This window comes from Acanthochromis polyacanthus, chromosome 21 (genome assembly GCF_021347895.1).
Source record: "Acanthochromis polyacanthus isolate Apoly-LR-REF ecotype Palm Island chromosome 21, KAUST_Apoly_ChrSc, whole genome shotgun sequence".
Classification (NCBI taxonomy): domain Eukaryota; kingdom Metazoa; phylum Chordata; class Actinopteri; family Pomacentridae; genus Acanthochromis; species Acanthochromis polyacanthus.
The window spans coordinates 18,921,509-18,947,456 of NC_067133.1; the positions used below are offsets into that span (position 1 = coordinate 18,921,509).

At 42.6% G+C, this 25,948-nt stretch overlaps 1 protein-coding gene across 3 annotated transcripts in view; it reads left to right on the forward strand.

Annotated features, from left to right (window-relative positions):
* brd4 (bromodomain containing 4) overlaps window positions 1-23,814 on the forward strand; it is a 45,424-nt gene extending 21,610 nt beyond the window's left edge. For 2 of the 3 annotated variants that reach the window (XM_051941607.1, XM_022210377.2), the window contains exons 2-19: window positions 3,097-3,490; window positions 6,692-6,829; window positions 6,916-7,051; window positions 7,140-7,480; window positions 8,734-9,117; window positions 9,213-9,341; window positions 9,692-9,922; window positions 10,015-10,244; window positions 10,664-10,995; window positions 11,124-11,219; window positions 11,304-11,693; window positions 12,261-13,025; window positions 13,185-13,291; window positions 13,379-13,529; window positions 13,614-13,744; window positions 13,867-14,072; window positions 18,545-18,803; window positions 21,303-23,814. In XM_051941607.1, the coding sequence (XP_051797567.1) occupies window positions 3,263-3,490; window positions 6,692-6,829; window positions 6,916-7,051; window positions 7,140-7,480; window positions 8,734-9,117; window positions 9,213-9,341; window positions 9,692-9,922; window positions 10,015-10,244; window positions 10,664-10,995; window positions 11,124-11,219; window positions 11,304-11,693; window positions 12,261-13,025; window positions 13,185-13,291; window positions 13,379-13,529; window positions 13,614-13,744; window positions 13,867-14,072; window positions 18,545-18,803; window positions 21,303-21,371 (4,323 nt within the window). In that variant the 5' untranslated portion in view covers window positions 3,097-3,262 and the 3' untranslated portion in view covers window positions 21,372-23,814. The remainder of the gene's footprint in view (window positions 1-3,096; window positions 3,491-6,691; window positions 6,830-6,915; window positions 7,052-7,139; window positions 7,481-8,733; window positions 9,118-9,212; window positions 9,342-9,691; window positions 9,923-10,014; window positions 10,245-10,663; window positions 10,996-11,123; window positions 11,220-11,303; window positions 11,694-12,260; window positions 13,026-13,184; window positions 13,292-13,378; window positions 13,530-13,613; window positions 13,745-13,866; window positions 14,073-18,544; window positions 18,804-21,302) is intronic. The other variant, XM_051941606.1, reaches the window with a different exon arrangement.
* The last annotated feature ends 2,134 nt before the right edge of the window (window positions 23,815-25,948 follow it).

Genomic DNA, 25,948 nt, shown 5'->3' on the forward strand with positions numbered 1-25,948 from the left:
TATTGTTGTTATGTTAGCATTCAGTCCAGAACAGTTTGTCATGCTGTGTTTATACAATCATTTAATCCTTCAAAGAAAAAATAAAGAAAAGAGGGATGAGAAGTCCATCAGGTTTATTATTAGAAATTAATCTGCATCTTACATGACCATTCATGTTCACTGGGCCAGTGGAAAACGTAGATTGGGAGCCGTTGAGTAACAGCTTTGCTCCTGCACATGAAGGCAGTAGTATCATTATTAATTGTAGGATTTATTTGTGTAGTTACATGTCTTTATTTACATTTTTAGCATGGACGACAAGGTCAGCAGCAGCAGCTGTAATAGTCAGTGGTGGGCAAGGCTGATGTCTTTGTTTTGTCCTGGAAAAAGGGCACGTAAAAAAAGCATGAGGAATCACAGGACAGGTAGTGTTTAAAAAGACCGAAACAGAAAGCGAATGCCGTCATCATTTCCAAAAGTGCAGTCCTGAAGTTAACTAAAACGCGGCCTGAAAAGTTTTCAAAAAGTCCTAATTTTAGGGATAAGTGTGGACTCTAAATATAAATGATGTAAAAGTTGTGCATTTTAAAACAAAAATGGATTATTGTGGATGTAGTTGTAGAGTGTAGTATCACAGTAAACCTCAGGTCACTGCAATTCTCCTTTCAATGTGTTATTCCATTAACATCTAAGGTAGAAGCAGCACCCTCCTTCGATATCCTATTATAGATGATCTGTGCAAATAATCCGGGGGGGGAGTACTGGGAAAATAGTGAGTTTAAAGTATGTGAAAAGAAATAAGCTTTTCGCTCAACATCTGACAGTCAAGATGCCGCAATGTTTCCTGTGTTCCTTAGAATGTCTTTTTCCAGAAGTGAAGTACAAACTAGAAAAGAGACAACGAATATAAAATCTTCTATGCAGTTATTCAGTTATTGCACAGGAGAATTTAACACCCTGATCATGTGATGTAATTACTGTAAGATTGTACTATTAAGGTTTAAGAAATGTACTGTGCATCTCATTTACAGTATCTGGTCATTACATTTTTAGCATAGGGAATGCTCAAAAATAACTAAATAATACGTGCTGACATGTTTATAGTTGCTCTTAATAGCCACACTCAAAGATGGGATGAGAAACCGACATGGCAGGACATAGCACTCCACTCTACAAGAAAACCAGCCAGAGAAAGCTGTATATAGAATATACCAAAGAAAGAACAAGAGAGAAGTTCAGTCTTGCAGTGATGTTTTTAGAAATTTAGTGAAATTGTCCCTCATTAGATTTGTCCTTGTTGACTCTTTATATGTTACTTGACAATCCATCAGGAATTTGATGTTTTTCATTGTCATGGCATGAACTGTGATTTTCTACAGTCCCTTTATCTGCTGTTGTTGATACATTCATTGTCATGACCTTGTGTGAAATTATGTGTATTGCTGAGATGCAGTACTTTGAGCTTGGAGTGAAATGTAAACAGGAAGCATCAAATGTTAGCATTAAAGACAGCGAAGACCATGTTTAAGACATGAAGTTGACTATCTTCTTCACCAGAGAATCTTGTGCCTTTCTGGATTTGTATTTTACCAACTTAGGTGCAGCTGAAAATGCGTTAGATTTGTCAAGTGGGTATTTTGAATACTCAATGTAAGATGCCTTCGGTTAACTTTTTTGAAGATACTCTAAGTGTTTTGTCACCTGTTCTCTTATTCAGACTAATGTTGGAGTAATTCAACCAATTTCTCTGCATTTGTGCACGTTTTGCCCCCAACCCATAAATGAAGCAGGTCTGTAGTATATCAGGACAGATGGACTCACATGAGTTTAAGTTATGTTCAAACCTGACAAACTATAATGCAGCAGCAATGTAAAGTATTTTATTAAAAATACATACACTACCATTCAAAAGTTTGGCATCACCCAGGCAATTTTATGTTTTCCATGAAAACTCACACTTTTATTCATGTGCTAACATAATTGCACAAGGGTTTTCTAATCATCAATTAGCCTTTCAACACCATTAGCTAACACAATGTAGCATTAGAACATAGGAGTGATGGTTGCTGGAAAAGTTCCTCTGTACTCCTATGTAGCTATTCCATTAAAATCAGCCGTTACCAGCTAGAATAGTCATTTACCACATTAACAATGTCTAGATCCATTTAATGTTATCATCATTGAAAAAATCTGCTTTTCCTTCAAAAATAAGGATATTTCAAAGTGACCCCAAACTTTTGAACGGTAGTGTATTTGAAAAATATATACACCTACACTAGTTCATTTTGTTTCAAGCAAATATAGTACTTACAGCACTCCCTTGCTTCTGTTTGTATCAAATGACTGAAAACCCCCTGGTCCAGAATGTCTTTGTGCATCCTCGGGACAAAACCTCTTTGAGTGTTTGAACAATAATTTCCAGTGTTCATCTGAGAGAGCAAACATTCCGTATCCGAGTTTAAAAAATTAACTTTATGTTGTCCTCTTGCCTGAGCAGTCGATGCATGCTAACCCTGAAACCCAGCTGTTTTCTATTGTTAACTTGTTGCTGTCTTTCCTAGCTAGGCTCTCTACATGCTTGCTAATAATTTCTTTAAAGCACTGGGTCTCCATGACTTACTATGTGTGTTGTGTTTAGATGCATCAGGTTTTAACAAATTTGTGCAGAGGTGTTCATGATGCCAATCATTTGTGAAGCCTATATTCTTCTCATCAAAAAATCGGCAGCTGTCTTTTCTGCGAGGAGAAGTTAACAATTCTTCCTTCTGCTTGTGATCATGTTTAGATTCAGTATGCATGGAGAGGAGACGCTATTCACAAACAAGTCTGTTGATGACAGTGTGTTAGTGAGAGAGGGACGAAGGGAATCGATGGGCTGTGTCTGGAGTAAAAAAGGATTCAAATTAACTTTAAATAGTAAAAAAGATAGAAAATCGATATGTTGCGCTCAGTGTCGAGATTGTGATGCAAAAAATACATCAGTGTGTGGCAAAGACTGCACTGGTAGATAACTTTAGTAAAATGATGTGAATGATTGTGTAACAACAAAATGAAGTCTAATAAAGGAAAGTGTTTACAGTGATTCTAATAAGAGTGTGTTTTTTTGTCTTTCCCCAGAGAGTCCAGTGAAGAGTGCAATGGGATCAGTGGTGCTCTGTCAGTGGAGTCTGTGCCGGGGCCAAGACTGAACTGGTGTCCTGCCAACACCACTACCCCTGCCCCTGCTCCTGCTCCAGCTCCAGCTCCCACTCCGGGGCCCGAGCCCACGCCCTACCCTGCCAGAATGGGGGACGGCCTGGACACTGCGCAGATGTCGGGCAGCAGCAGCAGTCAGGGGCAGGCCCAACAATCGGGCAATCCCCCACCCCCAGAATACATCGACCCAAACAGACAAAAACGCCAGACCAATCAGCTTCAGTACCTGCTGAAGGTGGTGGTCAAATCCCTGTGGAAGCACCAATTTGCTTGGCCTTTTCATGCACCAGTGGATGCATTAAAACTTAACCTGCCTGTGAGTACTAGTACTTTGTTTCAGTGCGTACAATGCCACATACCTCTGTACTTTGGTTGGTACAGATTGTCACCAGGTTCTCAGCATCCACACATTTTTATCTTTATGTGTGTTGTATTTATTCATATGCAAACCACCCAGCTCACTCCTTTCATTTTCCTTACACAGCAGAAGTAAGTACCTCCCTGTACAACATCATTTAAATATCAAATGCATCAAGATTGTATACAACTGGGTACCATTTGTATATTAATTACTCTGAATCTGTTTATCGATTCTGGCCCTTAACAAATTTAATTCAGAGTCTTTTAGGGACAGGTAGTTAAGGAAGCTACAACAGTAAAATCCTAGTTTTACTACCGTCACGGGAGACATTTTTCTGTAGGAATACTTTGCCTTTTAACACCAGAGTACCTGATAATACACACATACTATTACTTTAAGCAAGTCTTTCACTGTTTCAGTTTCTAGTGGGTTTGTTTTAGGAAGTGAATCTGACCTAGCTTGTGAGAGAAGTACCAACAGGTTGTTCTGGTCAGAGTTACGTGTTGCTATACCAGTGGTAAAGTTGCTGTAGTCCGTTGTAACTTGTTTGGATAAGCTTAATAGTAACTAAAAGTCTGTGTGTGTATTTGCTTTCACAAAAGAAAAACAGAAGTAACATAGAGTCCCTGTTTTTGTAATCCTATTACACGGTCATCCTGCATTTGTCATGGCAAAACTATGTGAAACACTAACTTCCACAGATAAATGTTGCACGGACAAGTCGTCAGCAGAAACGGAGCTAGATAAAGTAATTGTACATGTAGCAACAGTTTTTTTGTTTGTTTCTGAACTATTTTGGGGTTAGGGATTTGGGGTACCGGTGGTCTTTTGTCTCATTTGCTAAATTAAGTTACAGATTGGTACAAGACAAGACTGACCAAGACCTGACGCTCAACCTCAAAACTGTGTCACCTCTCAATAATTATAATATTTTTAAGATAATCAGTGGGCTATTTCCTTTGTGCTTACCAACCATTAAAAACAAATATTTTGAAGACTTTATTGAAAATTAAGCCCCCAGAGAAACTAAATGCAACAAAAGTAAATGACACACAAGTTAAGAAACATGTGATCACTGGAATGAAGAAGCACATGCGTGATTTCTGATTAGCCTAAAATTGTTAGGAAATTATGTGCATACACTGCAATTTTGTTCAGCTTTGAAACTGTGGGCTGTGTCTGTGTCCATGTCTGTATCGTGGCTCCACTCAAAGAATTACCAGAGGAGGTGAAAAAGCTAAGGCTTGGCAAAGCTGGAAAAGGATACCGGAAGTATCCGTGGCATAGTAAAAATCAGCCAAAACACTATTGCAGTAGTAATAAAGAGATGTAGAATTAGCCATAAAACCATGGCTAGTGGTTTTATGGCTAATTCTATACCTTCTGACCAGTCACTGTCCTCTCAAAATGACGTAACCAGGTGAATTTGTTCAGGTCCGGCTAGTATTATACTTTGAAATGCAAATGCTCGAGGGTCTGCATGACATAACGTTTATCTTCTCCACGTGGGCCCATGCAGCGATGATAGTACAAGAGCAATTACTTGCATGCTTGGCAGCAGTGTGCATGTGTGGAAAATGTAGCTACAATTCATTGCACATGTATGGAACAAAGTGCTCCAAGCGGACTCCCATGGACTACAAAAGTAGTATAATAGCAACAACTGCTTATCAGTGGTGTTCACGCAGGGAGTACAATTAAATCGCAGATAAGCTCCATTATGTTCGACAACTTGGAAACAACAAAAACAGCCAATGCATAGTCCCAACACTGAAACACAATGTGAGAGTGTGATGATATGGGCCTGCGTAAGTGCAAAAGGTGTTCGGGAGATGATATTTATAGATATAACGTGGATGCCTGTGGATATGCCGGAATACTGGCTGACAAGATGACTCCCAGCTTCCCAAAGTTTGGCAGAAGAACAATATTCCAACTAGTTCAGAATCCAGAGCGCTCTGCCAAAATCACACAAGAGTTTCTATAGAAGGAAAAAGTGAACATTTTGACCTGTCCAAGTGTATTACTTGACTTCAATCCAACAGAACACCTTTGAGGTATTTAAAGAGAAGAGTAGAGGAATGCAACCTCTCCAGCGAGGGACAGCTGGAAAAAATAGTCTCTGAAGAGTGACAGAACAACGCTTTAGAAATTTGTGCAACGCATTAATCCTTCATACTGAGGAGGACTGCCATCAGAAATAAAGAACATTAGAGGAAGAAAGATGAAAGATGTTCTGACTTTTGTTGCATTGAATTTGTACTGTGCGGCCTGTATTTTAAATATAATAAATCCAAACTGCTAGTCTTTAATTTGACTTACGAGCAAATATCTTCATGTTCAACCTATAAATAACATGACTACTGTAAGTAGTTTAAGTTTAAGTAATATTTAAGTAATATTGCACAGGGGTGCACTCACTTTGGTTACTCTACTTAACACTGATAGTTTTTCCCCATAATACAAATATTCTGAAACTGATTCAGGAATAATAATTCACAGTGATTACCTCAAGCAGTACATGAATGTGTTTTTTTTCCTGCTTTTCTCACATTTTTACTCACAGTGGGCTCATTTCTATTGCAACATAAAGTCCTGAACCTCTGTGGAAACAGCATGACAATGGCTAAAAGTAGAGAAAATCCCCAAACTGCACAAATCATACAAATAATTCATTCAGAAAACAAGAGTTGAGGGTTTTTAATTATTTCACAAAAAAGGGGGGAAAAAATCTTTTTTTTGCCTCAAAGTGTTACCAATACTGGAGAAAAAAATGTGATTCCTCATACAACAGACATCCCACTACTTACATTTCTCATTTGTTTCCATTCTCATCTTTGGTATAGCCTTTAATAGCAACAGTGTTGGATTTCTAGCTAGCATTGGCACCATAAAGATTAATGTGGATACAAATGTTTACAGATGGTATGCATTAGAGAATGGTAAAAACACATTAAATGTTTTTTAATTTAGTTAACTAAAAAAATGTGAACAATACTTTACTAAAATTCTAAAACCGATTTAGTTGTATAAGTTCCTTAATTTGACTTTATTTTTAAAGCAAACTGCTAATAATTGTACAGCAACATCAAACTAGTAGAGAATGTTTCCACTTAGTGGGTGCTTTATTGACATGCTTCTGTTTGACCATTTCAGGACTACTACACAATAATCAAAACTCCTATGGACATGGGAACAATCAAGAAAAGGCTTGAAAACAGTTACTACAGAAATGCCCAAGAATGTATCCAAGACTTCAACACGATGTTTACGAACTGCTACATATACAACAAGGTAACTTGGTTGTTCATCAGAGTCATTGTTCCCAAATATTTTATTATCCTTCCAGTTTTGCTAAAAGTGTTTGTCTCCCTCTGCAGCCTGGAGATGACATAGTCTTAATGGCCGAGGCTCTAGAGAAGGTTTTCCTCCAAAAGGTTACAGAAATGCCTCAGGACGAAACCGAGATTGTTGTTATGACAGGAAAGGGACGTGGCCGAGGCCGAAGAGACGGAGGTATGTGATTTACCAATGCTTCTGTTAACACATTGTTGTAGAGCGAGCTTCAGTGGAACTTATCCGAGTGTCTTGTTTCCTCATCCAGGTCTAAACTTGAAACCCGGGGCCATAATTGATTCTTCGTCCACGACTCCTCAAACGCGTGGTCTGTCAAATCTCTCAGCAGCACCACAGACTCGAGGACCAGTGCAGGGCCCGCCTTCACTACCTCCCCAGCCTTTGATGCAGGCCCTGCCATCCCACATGCCCCCAACGTTACCCAGCCATGCGCCACAGCTGGGAGCTCCCTACTCGCTGGGCCAACCAGACTGTGCTCCTCAAGTTCCTATCATGACTTCTGTGCCTCCTCCTGCTCAGACCTCTCTTCCCCCAGCGTCCATCCAGAGCACTACCCCCATGCTGCAGACCTCTATAACCATGACCAAAGTGAGTGTAACTGACACAGAGAAATAGGGCTGGGCGATATGACCAAAATTTTATATCCCGATATAGCTTATTTTATATCCCGATACGATATATATCACGATATAGCATATTTTTTCAGGTGATAAAAACAGTTACTCGTGTTCGAGTCTGTTGTTGGGACTGGACAGCGGCATACCTTACAAAGTACGGTAGTCTGATCCTTGTCGGTCTTTTTAAATCCAAACCACCGCCATATGACAGAAGTTCCCCCTCTTTTAGCTACAAGCTCATCGGTTTGAGCTGGTTGTTCGTCATATTGTTGTTTAGATTGTTCTTCTGAGTCGAGTCCACTGTCTTCCTCCATAGCTGTTTATGTTTTAGCCGCGTGCAGTGTTGCCAACTCCTCAGTAAGGAAAGTCACTGTTGGCTGTCCTAAAAGTCGCGAGAAGTCGCTAAATGACGTCATCGCCTAAATTGCATATTTCCCAGTTTGCATGTAATTGTAATCAGCGTTGTAGGAGAGAGGAATAACGTTGTGGAAGAGACCAAAAAGTGATTATAAAACACACAATATATGTTTTTGTACTAGAGGGTAAATGCTGTGGTTTATTTTAGTATGACAGTGAAGAAACATTTTCATTTATATCCCGCTCCATAAGTCTGGATGAGATCTGTAGTGACTTTGCGCATGCGCGATTCATCTGCCATCTGGCCGCAGAATGATTTGTCCTCTAATCAGACACTGGGACTGCTGTGGGGTTACTGGACTGACAGCCTGTGCTTTGGGATGGGGAAGAGCTCACAGCAGCACCTGCTGCTCGTTGAAAACAGTATCTGCAGAATGATCCAAGTTTTCCTTTCAGTGTCTCCAAAACGGCAGAAAAAGTCGCTAGATTTGTCGCTAGTCGCTTTTGACCAAAAAGAAGTCGCTAGGACGCTTTGGAAAGTCGCTAGATTTAGCGAGAAAGTCGCTAAGTTGGCAACACTGGCCGCGTGCCTGGGCTTGCCGTAAGGCACGTCGGTGATGTAAAATACTGCCGTAAAGCATGTTTTGCGATATAAATGATAGACATTTTCTATCGTCCAGACGATATCTATCGTCATATCGCCCAGCCCTACAGAGAAATATATTTGACCAGGTGGGCAAATTTTTGACCGAGCTCAGGAGTATCAGAAAGCTATGGTGGATGGGTTTTGGCATCTCAGTCTAATTGTTTAATTCCTTGTGGTTTTCTTCCCATTTCTCTGCTTTATTTATATTTACTGCTACATAGCAAAGAAAGAGCCAAAAAAGGAAAGCAGACACTACAACGCCCACAGCAAATGATCAACTGAGTGAGTCTTCGCCAGCAGAATCCAAGTCTGGGAAGACGTTACCCAGGCGAGAGAGTACCCGGCCTACGAAACTGATGAAGAAGGAAGCTCCGGACTCTCAGCATCATATAGGCATGGGAATGGGACTGAGTGGACCAAGTGGTGGTCATAGCCCGAAACCGCAGGATCAGCTGGGATATTGTGCTGGTCTGGTTAGGGACATGCTGTCTAAGAAACACGCTGCTTATGCCTGGCCATTCTACAAACCCGTTGACGTGGATGCACTGGGACTGCACGATTATCACGACATCATCAAACATCCAATGGACCTCAGCACCATCAAGGTGTGTTGAAAGTGATGTTGTTTGTGTACTGAAGCGCAGACACTGAAGATGGTGCATTTGTGTCGAGTAGTTAATATCCTTGATATGTTCAATAGGCCAAGCTGGAGAACAGGCAATATCGGGAACCCCAGGAGTTTGCTGCTGATGTACGATTAATGTTTTCCAACTGCTACAAGTATAATCCACCGGATCACGAAGTCGTAGCTATGGCACGGAAACTACAGGTACATACATGGCATCAGTGTCACTTTGGAAAAGAAAAATGGGGCAGGAAATTAAGTGAAGGTTTTGCAGCTGTCACTGTAGTTTCAATTTTAAATTGTATGCAACATTTTCTTAAGAAAACAATTAAAATAATGTCATCCAGACGTAGTATTTCCCATAACAAACGCTTTTGCTTGGATGTGACCCCAGTTTTTGATTTACTTTTTTTAATAACTACTTAATCAGAGACAGCCATGTTCTCAGTCTAACATGCCCTTTGAATTTCTGTCTTGATGGTCACTGTAGTCTTGTTTGGACCCTGTTCAAACAAACATATACAAACAATTCTATATTTCTTTTCATTTTATAGGATGTCTTTGAGATGCGTTTTGCCAAGATGCCAGATGAGCCTGAGAGCAAGCCCCTGATTACTGCCCCAGCTCCAACACTTCATCACCCTGCCCCTGTTAAGCCTCAACCCCCTTTGGCCCATGTCGCCTCGTCGTCGGACAGCTCCAGCGATTCTTCCTCAGAGTCTGAGTCTTCCACGGATAACTCTGAAGAGGAACGAGCTCAGAGGTTGGCAGAACTCCAGGAACAGGTCAGTGATCAAGGTGGATTCAAAGTTCAGACAAAGTTGTTATTCAGCTCTTGTAAACTTTTGTTGTGAACTGCCCTAATCTCTTTCTACAGTTGAAGGCTGTCCATGAGCAGCTGGCTGCCCTGTCCCAACCACAAGCCAGCAAACCAAAGAGAAAAGAGAAGGAAAAGAAAGACAAGAAAAAAGATAAGCATAAGAAGAAAGGTGGCACGCCTGGCCTTGTAGATGAGATCCAGGAGGCTACACCTGTTTCGCAGCTGTCCAAGAAGACCAAGACCAGTAACAATAACAACAAAGAGATTGTTCCCAAGAAGAAAACCAGGTGGGTATTAAACTTTCTCCTGGAACTTGAGCAAAACCATCAACAATAAGCCTGTCAGTGCATAATTTATTATTACCCTGACTGAATTTTGTATTCATTTCATTAAGACTGCGTTCTGAGAGCTCGGCCATCTGAGGACAAGTTTTAACATATTGTTCTTGTAAAGAATTACTGTTAAAAGGTGCATTGTTGTATTCCAAGCATGTCATAAATCATTGGTTTGATGTTTAAGGAATTTACTTCAATGTTCCAGTGATTGGAAGTTAATCTGTCTAATATGTTTTCTTTGTCATTATTTACATTTGTTTATTTTTAATTATATAACATTTCACATGCCATTTTCAGAAAGTTACTGCATGAATAAAGGCGAGTAAGTGCCACATATTTGTAAATTGCGTGTTTGTCTTTTACCTCTGTAGTAAAAAAGAGGCGATGAAAAGCAACCATCCCGCCAACCTGCAGCCGGTTCCCAGCCTGGAAGACGAGCTGGCAGCCACTGGCTCGTCACTTGCAAGCGAAAAATGCAAACCTATGACATATGAGGAGAAGAGGCAGCTAAGCTTGGACATCAACAAGCTTCCTGGGGACAAGCTTGGCCGTGTAGTGCATATTATCCAGTCCAGGGAACCCTCACTCAAAAACTCAAACCCTGATGAGATTGAGATAGACTTTGAGACGCTAAAGCCTTCCACTCTGCGTGAGCTTGAGAGATATGTATCTTCCTGCCTACGCAAGAAGAAAAAGGCTCCAGGTAAGCCTCAGCAGGGGAAGATGTGTGTGATTATCTAGTTAATGAAATGTGACATTTTTGAGTCTGTAGTGTAATGCTTTGGTGTTGTATTCTAGAAATGGGTGAATATATAGCTATTGTTTTTGTAGTTGAAAAGACCGTGGAGTCCATGGCTACCTCCAAAAAGGCTGGATCATCTTCAGAGAGCAGTGGCTGCAGCTCAGACAGTGAAGCTGACGGGACAGGTGAGTTGCTGCAAAGGCAACCATATAGATTCCAACAATCAAAAACGTCAAACCAAGTACCTGATCTTTATGTCCTTCTTTCAGGAACAATAAAACAGCTGAAAAAGAAGAGCCAGTCTGCAAAGGAGGGGAAAAAGACGCATCCTCACGTTCAGACCGGCCCTGCTCAGACTGGGCTTCAGCCCCAAGCTGTAGGCCTTCAGTCCAGCAGTCAGATGAAGCAGCACCCGCAGCAGCACCAGCCATCTCCCGCAGGTTTCATGGCTCCCCCTGTTGCTGCTCTGGAGTCTTCCCAGTTACTGGAGACTAGTTTTGACTCCCTGCCCCCTTTCGGCCCGCCCCTCATGCATCTGTCCCACCACACGGGCAACTCCTCCTCACCTGCACCGCCACACCTCAACGCTCATTCTGCTGGGCCAGTGTCCCCTGAGACACACCCCTTCCTCAACCAGCATCCCGTCCTCCCATCTCCAGGTAAGCCTATATGCAGGTGCTTCACTGGCAGGTCCATGACAGGTCCAGTACTAATGACTACCTACATTTTTACTGCTTCTGCAGGTGTGACTGCAGTCTCCTATACACTAATGGCTTCTGCTGAGTCTAGCAGTTTTCAAAATAGGCTCACACTATGTCTGCACAAATGTGACAGTACACTTTAGTTTTGGTTTTTCGACCTTACACTATTAATTAATCTTACCACATGCTTTGCATCCGATTTGTAGAACAAACTAAACATTTATTCCATACATACATTAAGTAGGACTGCTGTGCTGAGCATGTATATGAATTCTGTTTTATTTTAAGCTTTTTCTGACCCACAAATAAATAAACACAAAGGTTCCACATAGTACTTGTAATACACCACTGATCTATACCCACTGCAATTATGACTATGTTTCAATAGGTGGTAATTTCCATTAATTGCAGTTTTGCTAGCTCTCATAAAATAACTTGGAAGCTGTTATTAAAGATCATAATCACAAAAAATGCTTACACTAATAATTTATTTGTTCTCTCTTTCTTGAAACTGTGCCACCTTAGCCTTACACAGTTCCATGCCTCAGCAGCCTTCTCGACCCAGTCACAAGGCAGCACCGCTTCATCCCAAACCCCCTCAGCAGCAACCGGCACCACCTCAGCAGCAGCCAACCCTGCAGCAGCAGCAGCTCCAGCCCCAGACAGCAGCACCACCGCAGCACCAGCTTCCCTCTCAGATCCTCCACCCTCCTCAGCCCCTGCACCAGCGGCCCATGTCCCCTCCAACGCTCACACCCCAAGGCTTGCTGTCTTCCCAGCCTCCCCAGATGCTGCTGGAAGATGATGAAGAACCGGGGTCTACAACGTCGATGACCCAAGTACAGTTATACCTACAGCAGTTCCAGCAACCCCGTCAGCCCCAGCAGTCCATGCAGGCGCTCCAGGCCCAGGCTCGTCAGCAGCAGCAGCAGCCAGGACAGACGTCTCTCCTGCAGTCTGTTCAGGGACAATCTCAGCTCTCCTCCCAGACCACGCTGCCTCCTCCCCAGCTCTCTGTTCAGTCGCAGGTTCAATCAGCCTCATCACATCAGGCATTGCCCCAACAGATGCCCCTACACCAGACTCGACACATGCAACACACTCCGCAGCAACAACAGCAGCCACAGCAGCAGCAACTGAACTACCAGCAGGGTCCTGGACTCACTGGTCAGTCCCAGGGATCACAACACAAAGTATCCATGCCCACCAACAAAGCACAGCAGATCATTCAGCAGCAGCAGCAGGAGCAGCCCTCCCCTCGCCCGACCAAGGCTGACCCGTACAATACAGGCACGTCTAAAAAAAATAAAAGGACATAAAAAGTGTTGTTGATAGAAGCATAAACTATTGCTGTGCAACTACTTATAAATTATTACGCCATGTTCCCCCACAAGCAAAATAATTGTCTTGTCTTGACGGAAGTTTTATTCCTCTTCCTTCTGTTGACAGTTCACATAAGGGACAACCCATCCCCTCTCATGATGCATTCCCCACAACTTCCCCAGTATCCACCTGTGTCTCACCAGTCTCCGCCTCACAACATGCAGCCCAAAAAGGTGAGAAATCACAGGCTGATTGGGGGGTAAGACTGAGTGCAAGGACAACACAGTGTCTAACTTTGACTCCATGTGATTGCCATACAGCAGAGGGCCCCTGGGACCCAAGGTATGTTGAAAGAGGATAAACTTCCTCCATCACCGGTGATGAGAGGAGAGCCATTTAATCCTGCAATGAGACCAGACCATCACAAACATCCTGATACTAAGCCTTGTCCACCAGGCCACATCCAACAGAGTGAGAACTCCTCAACTTCTTGTTTTCCGTCTGACTTAAAATGAGAAAAGCCTTTGCTTATATGTATGTATCTGTATTGAGCAGATGTGAAATCCATGGACACCTCACGGCCTGTCATCCGCTCCTCTGAGCCCACTGGGCCGCCTGCCTCTCTGCAGGACAAGGATAAGTTCAAGCAGGAGGCCAAGGTCCCCATTGCACCAAAAAAGGTCCAGGTGGGTGCAAGAGTCAGTTTCTAAAATGATCTCAGACATCAATACCTGTTGTCTTTGCACCCTGAAGCATTTTGATTTGATTTGATTCCCTCCATCCTGTCTTTATGCGTGTTCCCCTTTAGGACGTGAAACTAAAGAATATGGGATCGTGGGCCAGCCTGGCACAAAAGTCCACGTCTACGCCCTTATCAGCAGTGAAGTCCTCGAGTGACAGCTTTGAGCAGTTCCGTCGTGCTGCCCGGGAGAAGGAGGAGAGGGAGAAGGCCCTGAAGGCTCAAGCCGAGCAGGCCGAAAAAGACAGGCTACGCAGAGAGCAGGACAAACTACGGTAAGACTGGAAAGCAAACACACTAAAGGCAGCAATGTGCACATTATGAGGGACTGCCGTGTATTGAGGAGATACCTTTGTCATGTCTCCTTCACAAAACTAAAATATAAAAGAGTAATAGAAAATGTTCAGCAGATTCTGCAGCAGTGTGGGCCATAAAGAGCAACCCCTAAAGCAAGAGTTTTGCATAGTTTTGAAAATGTGTGACTTGAGGGTTTGTACCGAAGCCAGATATTAAATGAGAAATTAACTAAATAGATTTCGTAGTTTTATTATTGCTATATGAAAACACATGCAGACTCTGGTCACTCATAGTGAGTGTCTTCTTCTTCTTCTTCTTCTTTTCCTTTTGGCTTTTCCCTTCAGGGGTCGCCACAGCGAATCAATTGCCTCCATCTAACCCTGATTCTGCATCCTCTTCTCTCACACCAACTACCTTCATGTCCTCTTTAACCACATCCATAAACCTCCTCTTTGGTTTTCCTCTAGGCCTCCTGCCTGGCAGTGGGAAACTCAGCATCCTTCTACCAATATATTCACTCTCTCTCCTCTGGACATGTCCGAACCATCTCAGTCTGGCCTCTCTGACTTTATCTCCAAAGCCTCTAACATGTGCTGTCCCTCTGATGTACTCATTCCTGATCCTATCCATCCTGGTCACTCCCAAAGAGAACCTCAGCATCTTCAGTTCTACCTCCAGCTCTGCCTCCTGTCTTTTCCTCAGGGACACTGTCTCCAGACCAAACAACATGGCTGGTCTCACCACAGTTTTGTAAACCTTTCCTTTGATTTTAGCTGAAACTCTTCTATCACACATCACACCTGACACTTTTCTCCAGCCGTTCCAGCCTGCCTGTACACGCTTCTTCACCTCTTTTCCACACTCTCCATTGCTCTGTACTGTTGACCCTAAGTACTTAAAATCCTCCACCTTCTTGATTTCTTCTCCCTGTAACCTCACTCTTCCACTTGGGTCCCTCTCATTCACACACAGATATTCCGTCTTGCTGCGGCTAACCTTCATTCCTCTCCTTTCCAGGGCAAACCTCCACGCCTCTAGTTTCTCCTCCACCTGTTCCCTGCTCTCACAGATCACAATGTCATCTGCAAACTGTCTCAACTCTTTCCTGAAAGTCATACAACACTCTTCCTTTTTCAGCTTCCACCATTTGGTCCTCTGCTCTGCCTTTGCCCTCTTTATCTTCTTCACCACCAGGGTCATCCTACACACCACCACATTATGCTGTCTGGCTACACTCTCACCTACCACTACTTTGCAGTCACTGATCTCCTTCAGATTACACCGTCTACACAAGATGTAGTCTACATGTGTGCTCCTACCTCCACTCTTATAGGTCACCCTATGTTCCTGCCTCTTCTGGAAGAAAGTATTCACTACAGCCATTTCCATCCTTTTTGCAAAGTCAACCACCATCTGTCCTTCTGCGTTCCTCTCCTGGATACCAAACCTGCCCCTGACCTCCTCATCATCTCTGTTTCCTGCACCAACATGTCCATTGAAGTCTGCACCAATGACAACTCTCTCACTTCTAGGGATGCTCTGCATCACTTCATCAAGTTCCAACCAGAATTTCTGCTTCTCCTCCCGCTCACATCCTACCTGTGGAGAATACCCACTAACAACATTGAACATCACACCTTGGATTTCTAGCTTCAGGCTCATCACTCAATCTGAAACTCTTTTTACCTCCAGGACATTCCTAACAAACTCCTCCTTCAAGATAACTCTTACTCCATTTCTCTTCCTATCTACACCATGGTAGAACAACTTGAACCCTGCTCCTAAACTTCTAGTTTTACTACCTTTCCACCTGGTCTCCTGGACACACAGTATGTCCACCTTCCTCCTCTGCATCATGTCAACCAGCTCTCTATCTTTTCCAGTCATAGTTCCAACATTCAAAGTCCCTACTCGCAGTCCTAGACTCTTGGTGTTCCTCTTCTCTCTCTTCCTACGAACACACCTTCCTCCCCTCCTTCTTCGACCAACAGTCGTCCATTTTCCACCGGCACCCTGTAGGTCGACAGCACCAATGGCTGTCGTTGTTAACCCGGGTCTCGACCAATCCGGTATGGAAGTCATGCATTTGATTCGCATGATTGATTTGGCCAAAGTTTTACGTCGGATGCCCTTCCTGACACAACCCTCTATTTATCCGGGCTTGGGACCGGCACAATAAGACACTGGCTTGTGTCCCCTTGCGGCTACATTGTCCCCTTGTGAGTCTATCACATACAATCATACAGACACACAAGGAGAAATGATTAGAAACAGGCCTTCATAGTTAACAGTAACCATTAGCCAACTGTTTTAGTTATGGATATTTTCATGAGTTCAATCTGAAACGGTCAGAGCATCATGATAAGAATTTCACAGTTTCAGAACGTGCAGATCAGGGTGGTCTCAATGATATGAAAGTGGCAAGAAAATAATCTGTGTCGCTTTATTATCGCCCTTTCATGACCTGAATATTGGTGTTGGTTGTGATAGAAATGGAACAGTTTTTTTTTCAAGTTAATTAAAGTGCACAGACCAAACACCGTTACAAAAAAGTCAAGGATTCAGAGAGAAAAAAGCAATTCTGTTCCTAATTTGTTTAGTTGTTTCTCTTGCAGATTAAAAATTAAATTAATCGAAATGCTGTTAATCATATCACTCAATGTGAGTGCTATTTATATTAAAATCTTCATGAATCCTGTCCCCCAGTGTAATTATCAATGAGACGCTGTCACTTCCCCTTAAAGGATGCGCTTACCTTTTATTTACATCATTAAAAGCTGAACAATTAAACTTTGGTTGCCGCTCTGTTGATATAAACAGCATCAACATTATACAGCTGTCAACATTTAGAAAACAGCTGCATTAATAAATTATACATCATGCATGTGGGTGCTGTGAATATATTCCTTTGGACTGCTTAATGATGATTTTAAAACGTGGGGAAACCGTGGATCACAAAGTGATCTAATACGCCATCTAGTGGTCATGTTGTAGGAGTCCAAACCACCGAAAAAGTGTAATGAAGAATTGCAGCAGTGGAAGGAATGGATTCAAATGTGTTGCAATCAGACAAGATTATGATAATATGCTATCAATTTTCTGTCTGTCAGTCCTCTAGCACTGGCAGTGGAGAGTATATATATTTCAGGGGTGTCAAACATGTGGCCCACAGACCAAAACCGGCCCGCCAGAGGGTCCACTCCGGCCCATGGGACAACTTTACAAAGTGTAAAAATTACAGACAAGACATTAACTGCAAATTGTAAATTTGTAAAACTGTAAATTTAAAATAATTTCTAGACTTTGACAAGTTTCTTTGATCTTAAAGTAAAATGCTATACTGTACATTCTTCTTTTGTAGTTTTGTGTCTCCGTTTTGTCATTTTTGTAACATTTTGTCTTGTTTGTTGTTTTTTGTCTTGCTTTTGTTGTCTGTCTATTTTTTGTCACTTCACTTGTTTTCATCATTTTGTGTTTCCTTTTTGTCTCGCTTGTGTTTTCTGTCTTACTTTTATCATTTTGTGTTTTACTTTATTTGTTCGGTTTTTTTGGTGTTTCCCTTGGGGTTTGTTCATTTTCTTCTTGTTTTATTTCTCGCTTTTGTCATTTTTTTCCTCATTTTTGAATATTTTGTCTTTTTGTCCTTTTTTGTCTGACTTCTGTCAGTTTGATCATAGAGTATAAGACTATATTGCTCAGTTGCAGATACTTGTGACTAAAAGTTTTGTGGCTTTGTAAATAAACTGTGATCTGCAGGTTGTAATGTGTAGATGGAAGCATAATGTTGTTGGAATTTAGCTTATTTTCCTTAAGAATTGTCAGGTTGTTTGTAATGTTTTGTAAAAAGAGAGTTCATTCAGTGTAAACATTTTCGGAATGTGCTTTTTTTGCGCTAAAACAAAGGGAAATATTTGGGCTTGTTGTTATTTACTGGTTATTATGCTATTATTTTAGTAGTCTGGCCCACTTGAGATCAAATTGGCCTGTATGTGGCCCCTGAACTAAAATGTTTGACACCTCGGAAATATGTAATAAGTAAAACACAGAAGGTAAAACTAATTGTCTGTTATTTTAGTGTGCCTTTTATTTTGACGATAATGTAGTCATATTAGCGCTCAGTAGTGAGGAACAATCACACTTCATTTCTTAAGTCCTTTAAATAGGAGTGAGACCCACATCTTAAATCTTTTCTCTAACTTGAGTTTAGAAACCAGCAAACAATAGCAGCACATTTTCTTTACCCCTGTACGAAACCTCATGTTGTGATCCTTACAATTATCTTGTTTTTCTGGCCTTTGAGTTTTATGTAGTTAATTCATCCTGTGAGAAATCCAGGAGGCCACCAGATGTAGCTGTGAGGACATCTCCTATGCAGCTGTGAAGCCCCTAAGGCAATCTGAAAAGCATTTGATTTCACCTGGTGTGAATTATTGGTGTGAATGCTTTCCAGAGGTCGGGACGAAGACGACGTCATGGAGCCCAGCAGAAGGGTGCATGAGGAGCCACGCAGGCGTCTTGAGCAGCAACACATCCAAGCGCCTCCACAGCAACAGCAGCAGCAGCAGCAGGTCCAGCCGGAGCCCCAGCCGGCTGCCATTCAGCAACCTCCTCAACCCCCCACACCACCTCAGCCCGCCGCGCAAAACCCACTAGACCAACAGAGGGAGCTAGCACGCCGCCGAGAGCAGGAGAGGAGGCGACGAGAAGCGGTGAGATGATTGTCTTTGGTTGTCCTAGCAACATTTAGCTCTGTAATGTGTATAACCCTCTTAATTACTCCGCCAAGGAAAGCGGGGGAGTTATGTGACGATCGCCATACATTTGTCTGGCTGTTATTTCGTCTGTGTGCAGCATTACTCAAAAACAGACTAACGGATTTGAATGAAATTTTTAAAAAAGGTCAGAAATGACACAAAGACAAAGTGATGATTACATTTTGGCAGTGCTGCAGCTTATAGTTTGGATCCTCAGATTTCTTAAACATTTCTGTATCACGACAAGATAGCAGCACGGCGTCACTGTAACCATGACAACAAGTGAACACTACATCAGCTGCCTGCTGACGATCACATGATTGCGATCCTACTGCAAAACCACCGCTGCAGACTTATCGAGACTCATTCGTTGGAAATGATACAAGGAACAGTTGATTAAACTGTGGGGGTGTTTCTGAGTCCCATCAATTCCTGCCGCTCGCTCCATATTTAAGTGACGCAATTCGGTGTCTGTACATAAGATACACATGCATAACACACACCTGTGCTCAGCACGGGTACATCTATATTAAACGGCCACATTCTATGTTGCTGTGATTTCTGATCATTAGGGATGTAACGATACACTCAAGTCACGATTTGATTTTCTCGCAATTTTTTTCACAGAATGAGCTTGCAGATAAATTGTGATTCAGAAAGATTTGTTTAATTATTTCTCGGAAAAAACACACTTCTGAGGTAGAGTTGAACAAAACACAAACTACCGTACTTGCCAAACTATAAGCCGCTACTTTTTTCTCACGCTTAGAACCCTGCAGCCTATACAACGATGCGGCTAATGTATAGATTTTTACTGGTGAGCTTCATGCCGTCAATACGTTTAGCCTCGTCACATCAGAGTGAAATTACCAAACAGATCACAGTGAACCAATGAAACTGTTCGATTTAAATCAAACGCACGCACACTAAATTCTTCAGATCGGTCATTTTGGCTTCATGCACACACCCTCATCATGGAAAACACAGAGAAATGCAAATGATGCAGCTTTTAAGTTAAAGACAATCAATCTGCCTGTGGAAGAAGGAAATAGAGCTGCTGTACGTCAGCTTGGCATCAATAAATCGACGGTGAGACGTTGGAGTCGGCAGCGTGAACTGACTCAGTGCGTTTTACTGCCGTATTACAGGCACTGCTCGGAAAGAAACGTTTATTTAATTAATAAACGGACATCTGTGATCTATCGTAAACGCGGATGTCAGCGTTTACTATACAGCTGTATCTAAATGCGGACATCTGCGCTGCATCGTGCATACATAATATATGCACGATGCAGCGCAGACGTCCGGCCGTGTTTCGCGCTCCAGTTGGCCGGTGATTTCTGTTGCATTGCGCGCTCACTTCCACTTTTGATGACGTGTCGTGCTCAGACGATGGATCGATGCATCATTTGGGACATCCCTAGTAAATATCTCATGTTACAACGTGGACACCTGCGGCTTATAGTCAAGTGTGGCCTATATATGCACAAAACTTTTTCTTTTTAAATTTAGGGGGAGCGGCTTGTATTCAGGTGCGTTCGATAGTCCGGAAGTTACGGTATGTAATGAATGCAAATTTAAAAAACATATACATATTAAGATATTTAGCCGTGCAATACAACGCATGTCCTCTTCTTAAAAGTGCAACTGAAATTCTGTTATCTGAAACAACAAAAAATAAATTAAAAACTGCATTTTCAAAACAAATCCCACATCAAAATAACTAAATGAATAATACAAATGAACAGCATCTCTTCAGTACTTCAGTAATGTTGACCCCACCGTGCGTTTCAAAAAGAGGGCAAGTTTGAAGAACAAAGTTTGTCGTTTCCCACTCAGCAGTGAATCACATGGGCGGTAGTGATGGGGATATAACTTTCGGTCATCCTAGAGGTCCAGCTGTCCGTTGTGATTGATGCGCAATCTGCCCCCCTGAGCGCCTGAACCACCTTTGCTTTGGTTTCACTGTAACACGCCGGTATCACCGTCTGGCTGAAGCGCGGTGGGATGCAGTATTAGTTGACCAACAGCCGAAATCCTTCGTTTTCAACTATGGAAATGACCTCATATCTTTTGCTATGAAAACACAGATGCACCTCGTAATCTCCTCAGCCGTTGCACTGGTTTAGGGGAGCGCGGCTGGGAATCCGTTTGTCAGCGTGGATTTCCTGCACCGACGTCGATCAAGTGAACTCAAAAGTAGATGACGCCCTCCGCTGTTTAAAAGGGGCAGCGCGGTTCATTTTTCATCTCAGCCGATTTCAATCATTAGACATTTGCATCAATTTTTAACTGTCTCACGATGCATCGTTACATCCCTACTATTAAACAAATGCTACATTTCTGACAGTCTCGTATGGGGAATGTGCAGCCTTGGTGGAATGCTGCGTATGAGTTTACACTGCAGTCTTTAAGCGATGGATGTAAAACATGGCTGTTCTTTTCTCTCTCCAGATGGCTGCGACTATAGACATGAATTTCCAAAGTGACTTAATGGCTATCTTTGAGGAAAACCTGTTTTGAGGAGAGGAGCGACTGAAACGTAACTGCAAAAACAAAAAATTCCTAAAAAATCAGATGACATAAACTTCCTCTGAAGTAAGACCGTGCCCCGCAGAGGGGCTGTATGTAAAGGTGACGGGCCTGGTTGAGACCGAGTACAAACGCTGGACGGGCGGTCACAGCTCACTCTGCCCCTGTGGACTGAACACACGACAACATGTGGGGACGCTCTTGTTGTGTTCGGGTGTCACTTCTGGGGAATTTGCCTGCCTGATATCTCACGACAAGAGAGAAAGAGGACCCCCGTGCACAGCTGCCTTTTGTCACACTTGATTCTTAGAGTGTGCGCGGGCACAGTGGTGTTTGAGTAAGTAAAGGCATCCCAGTGACTTTGAAAATGCTCTGATAATGTACTGACGGACTGTGCAGAGGCATTTTGAAACTGCCACACGTCTAAGATGGTGAAGAAGACTGGTCTTTTATGTTCTGTTTTGTTTGTTGTAAGTGATCATGTAATGGTTGGGGGGGGGGGGGGGGGGGTCCATGCTGTAAATCATGTATATTTCTCAGCAGAGAAGGTACAGTTTGCCTTACACCTCTTTCCTAAACAGACTGTGGCCTGCACACGTAGACAAACCAATAACATTTACAAACAGGACTAGAAGCAGTGCAGACCTTTTTTTCATCATGTAGTATCTACTGTAAAGAAGTATTTTCTTATTCTACAATAACTGTTTATTTTGGATCTTTCTTTTTTTTTTCCCCTCTTCTTCTTTGAATCTTCACACCGACACACTCCGCCAGCTACATCTATGCCAAACAACCCAATATCTTTTATGCTAAATTATTTGTCCTGAAACATAGTAGGTAGCTTGTGGAGGAAAAAAAAAACAACTCTGAATATATGCATTATCATAGTTCCAGCAAGTATTTATCAAAGACGGAATCAGTTGAAGTTTTCATCTTGCCTTGTAATTTTCATTTAAAGCTACAACGGGAAGCTGCTGGCAGAACAGGAGGAAGGTCCAGCTGTTTCTGAGCTTTAGTTGGATTCCACTACAGGTGTCACGCCATTTTTTTTTGTATTACACTTTTAGATATAATGTTTGCAAAGTCCATATCATTGGTGTGTTCACAAGAGTCACACTACTGGATCAGTCGAGCCCCTTGCCGTTCCCTCTGAGCATGCTCCGATCGAACGGAAGGGGACAATCAGGGGAAAAAAGACAAACACTTTAACACCTTTCTGTAGCTGTTACTTGAATCAGGTTAGTAAGAATAGTTGATGGGACTGGAAGGAGCTCCCAGTTAGTTTTTTTTTTTTTTCCCGAATCGTCTTCTAATCCGCTGAGGGCACACTGTTGGCATACAAAATAAAAAGACAAAACGAGTACAAAAGTGGAGAAACGGAAAATGCTGAAAAAACAGTTTTGATTTCTATCTTCGTTCTTGTTTTGATAATAGTGGATGTGAGTTCTAATTCTGTTCTCGGAGACATGGTTTGGACCGGGGATGGGCTGAAATCCCAACGCGTCTCGTCCTCTCTACTTGTCTCTTATGGTGTTTATTCTCCAGTGCCTGTATTGTATTGCAATTCTCGTTGGCTTATATTACACTTTGAGGGGGGTTTGGAAAGTCAGGAATGGGAGGTGTAATATTTGAACGGGGAGGGAGATTTTTGAAAGAGTTTGTGTAAGAAAAAAACAACGAAAAAGACAACAAAAAAAGGAATTACAAAAAAAAAAGGAAAAGACAGCGTTTTATATTTTACCCGTTGTCAATATTCGGGTTTTAAATTTAGTTTTAGCTGGACTTCTATGAGTGTACACACCTGACAACTACGTTCTCATTATGTTCAATCAGAAGATTTTAGGTAGATATGTTTCAGCGTTGCCACACTAGCGTTTGAGTCTGGTCTGTGAGTGTGACTGTGTACATTTGGATGGCTGTGTGACTGTGTGTTTGTTTCTTTTCTTTCTTTTTTTTTAGTGTGTGGTGCAGGGAGGCATGTTCCCCGATGTAGATAAGCATTCTATTAATGAGGAGAATAAAAAGACGAGCAGTACTTCAGGAGAACTTGTTTCTGTGCTTAAGTCACCTTTTTCATTTCTATGAAGTCCACCATATATGAATATATAATTTTATTATTAGACTGGTTTTGAAAGGGTAAAAGAAAAAAAAACTTCATTCCTTTTTAGCCTTTTTTCCTTCACACAATAACTGTTGGACATAATGTGCCATGAGTTCTACAGAGAATGTGCTGACCCGCAGCTCAGCCCAGAGTTTGCTTTATTCAGGTATTTTATTTTGTGTTACATTTGTTCTGTTTTGGGAGTTTTGTTCCAACCTTTTCCTCGATTATCGTTTGGTATGTGAGTGGTCTATCGAGGTCTCTGATTAAGTCTGTTATGATCATTGAATAAACTCATCTCTTTTATAGAAAATAAAAAATAAATGAAACTTCTGTTTTTCAGTCTTTTTTTTGTGTGTGGAGATTTGACACAACCCACAGTTCATAACTTGTAGCACTCTCCCTATTCGCAGCTTTTTTTGCCTGTTTTTCAGCTTTAGTAATCCTGGTAAATAATAATAATGGAACCACACTGTGTTTCAATCACCTTCAGTGGAATAGATTCAACAAAATGCTTCACCATCTGACTGTGAAGCACTGTTTTTTAATTTTGTTTATTTCCTCTGCAGCCGTTATAGATACACTGCCCAAAAATTTAAGGAGCACTTTTTAATCTAAGTATTGCAGCAAGACAGTTAAACTTGTGGGATTCTGATCTGGTCAAGTCAGTAACAGAGGCAGTTTTGGATCAGTTTCAGCTGCTTTGGTGTTGATGAAATAAACTATAGGTGCATTAGAGGGGTAACAATGAGACAAAACCCAAAACAGGAATGGTTTTACAGGTGAAGGACACTGACAGGTTTTTTTTCCCCCCTCTTTGTGTTTTCTGACTGTTTTTCAATAATTTTGCATTTGGTTGGAGTCAGAGTCACTGCCGGTAGCATGAGGCTACATCTGGACCCTACAGGCAGTCCAACTCCTCCAGGATGGTACATCAATATGTGCTATTGCCAGAAGGTTTTCTTTGTCTCCCAGCACATTCTCAAGAGCATGGAGGAGATTCCAGGAGACAGGCATTTAGTCTGGGAGAACTGGACAGGGCCGTAGAAAGTCCTCAGTGCATCAGCAGGACGGGTATCTGCTCCTATGTGCAAGGAGGAACAGGATGAGAACTAACGGAGCTCTACAAAATGACCTCCAGCAGACCACTGGTGTAAATGTCTCTGACCAAACAAACAGGAACAGATTTCATGAGGGTGGTCTGAGGGCCCGACGTCTTCTAGTGGGCCCTGTGTGGCACTGTGGAGCTCGGTTTGTTATAGAACAGAGTAATTGGCAGGTTCAACACTGGGCACATGTGACAGACATGGATGGATAGATATTTTATTATTCCCTAGGGAAATTCAAGTGTTCAGCTTACATACAACATAAAATAACAAAAAGGCAGGTTAGTAACACTAACATTAAGGGTTTTTTTGTTGTTTTTTGGCCGTGGAGAACGTTATGCTGCATTGTTCAGCATAACCACTTTGTGGTGGGTCAGTGATGGTCTGGGGAGGCATATCCACTGAGGGACACAGACCACTATAGGCTGGACAACAACACTCTGACTGCCGTTAGGTAGTGGGTCCTGGGTTCCTCCTGTTGCATGACAACAGTCAAGTCTTGGACGACGAAGGACGGAGGACGAAGGAATTGATACCACTGACTGGCACTAACGCTCACCTGACTTAAATCCAATAGAACACCTTTGGGCATAGGCGTCAGTTTAGGGGGGGACGGTGGGGACGTGTCCCCCCCACTTTTTGTCAGGGGTCATTTTGTCTCCAACACATTCAAATTCTTCACATGTAAGTCGTTGTAAACCCAGTTATTTTCAGTAGTATAGAAAATTCCGACGCTCCTGAACGCACCATCCGCACTCGCACTCCGTACGCCGAGAGTTGCACAGACATGCAGCACACCTTCGTAAGGTCAAAAAAAAACGTGCAGATGCTAAATTTGCGCCCGTGCCAAGTGGAAGCTCTGACCAGAGGCGTGCAGGGGCAAAATTTCGGCCCGGGAGAATTAGTACTATAGCGGCCCACAGACCCATCCATCCATCCATCCATCCTCTATACACCGCTTTATCCTCATTAGGGTCGCGGGGGGTGCTGGAGCCCATCCCAGCTGACTCGGGCGAAGGCAGGGGACACCCAGGACAGGTCGCCAGTCTGTCACAGGGCTACATACACAGACGAACAATCACACTCGCATTCACACCTACGGACAATTTAGAGTACTCAATGAACCTCAGCATGTTTTTGGACTGTGGGAGGAAGCCGGAGTGCCCGGAGAAAACCCACGCATGCTCAGGGAGAACATGCAAACTCCATGCAGAAAGATCCCAGGCCCAGACCGGGATTCGAACCAGGGATCTTCTTGCTGCAAGGCGAAAGTGCTAATCACTACTCCACTGAGCAGCCCGGCCCACAGACCCCTACACCTATATTCACTGATAGCGCAGCAGGTTTCGCCTTTCCCTTTG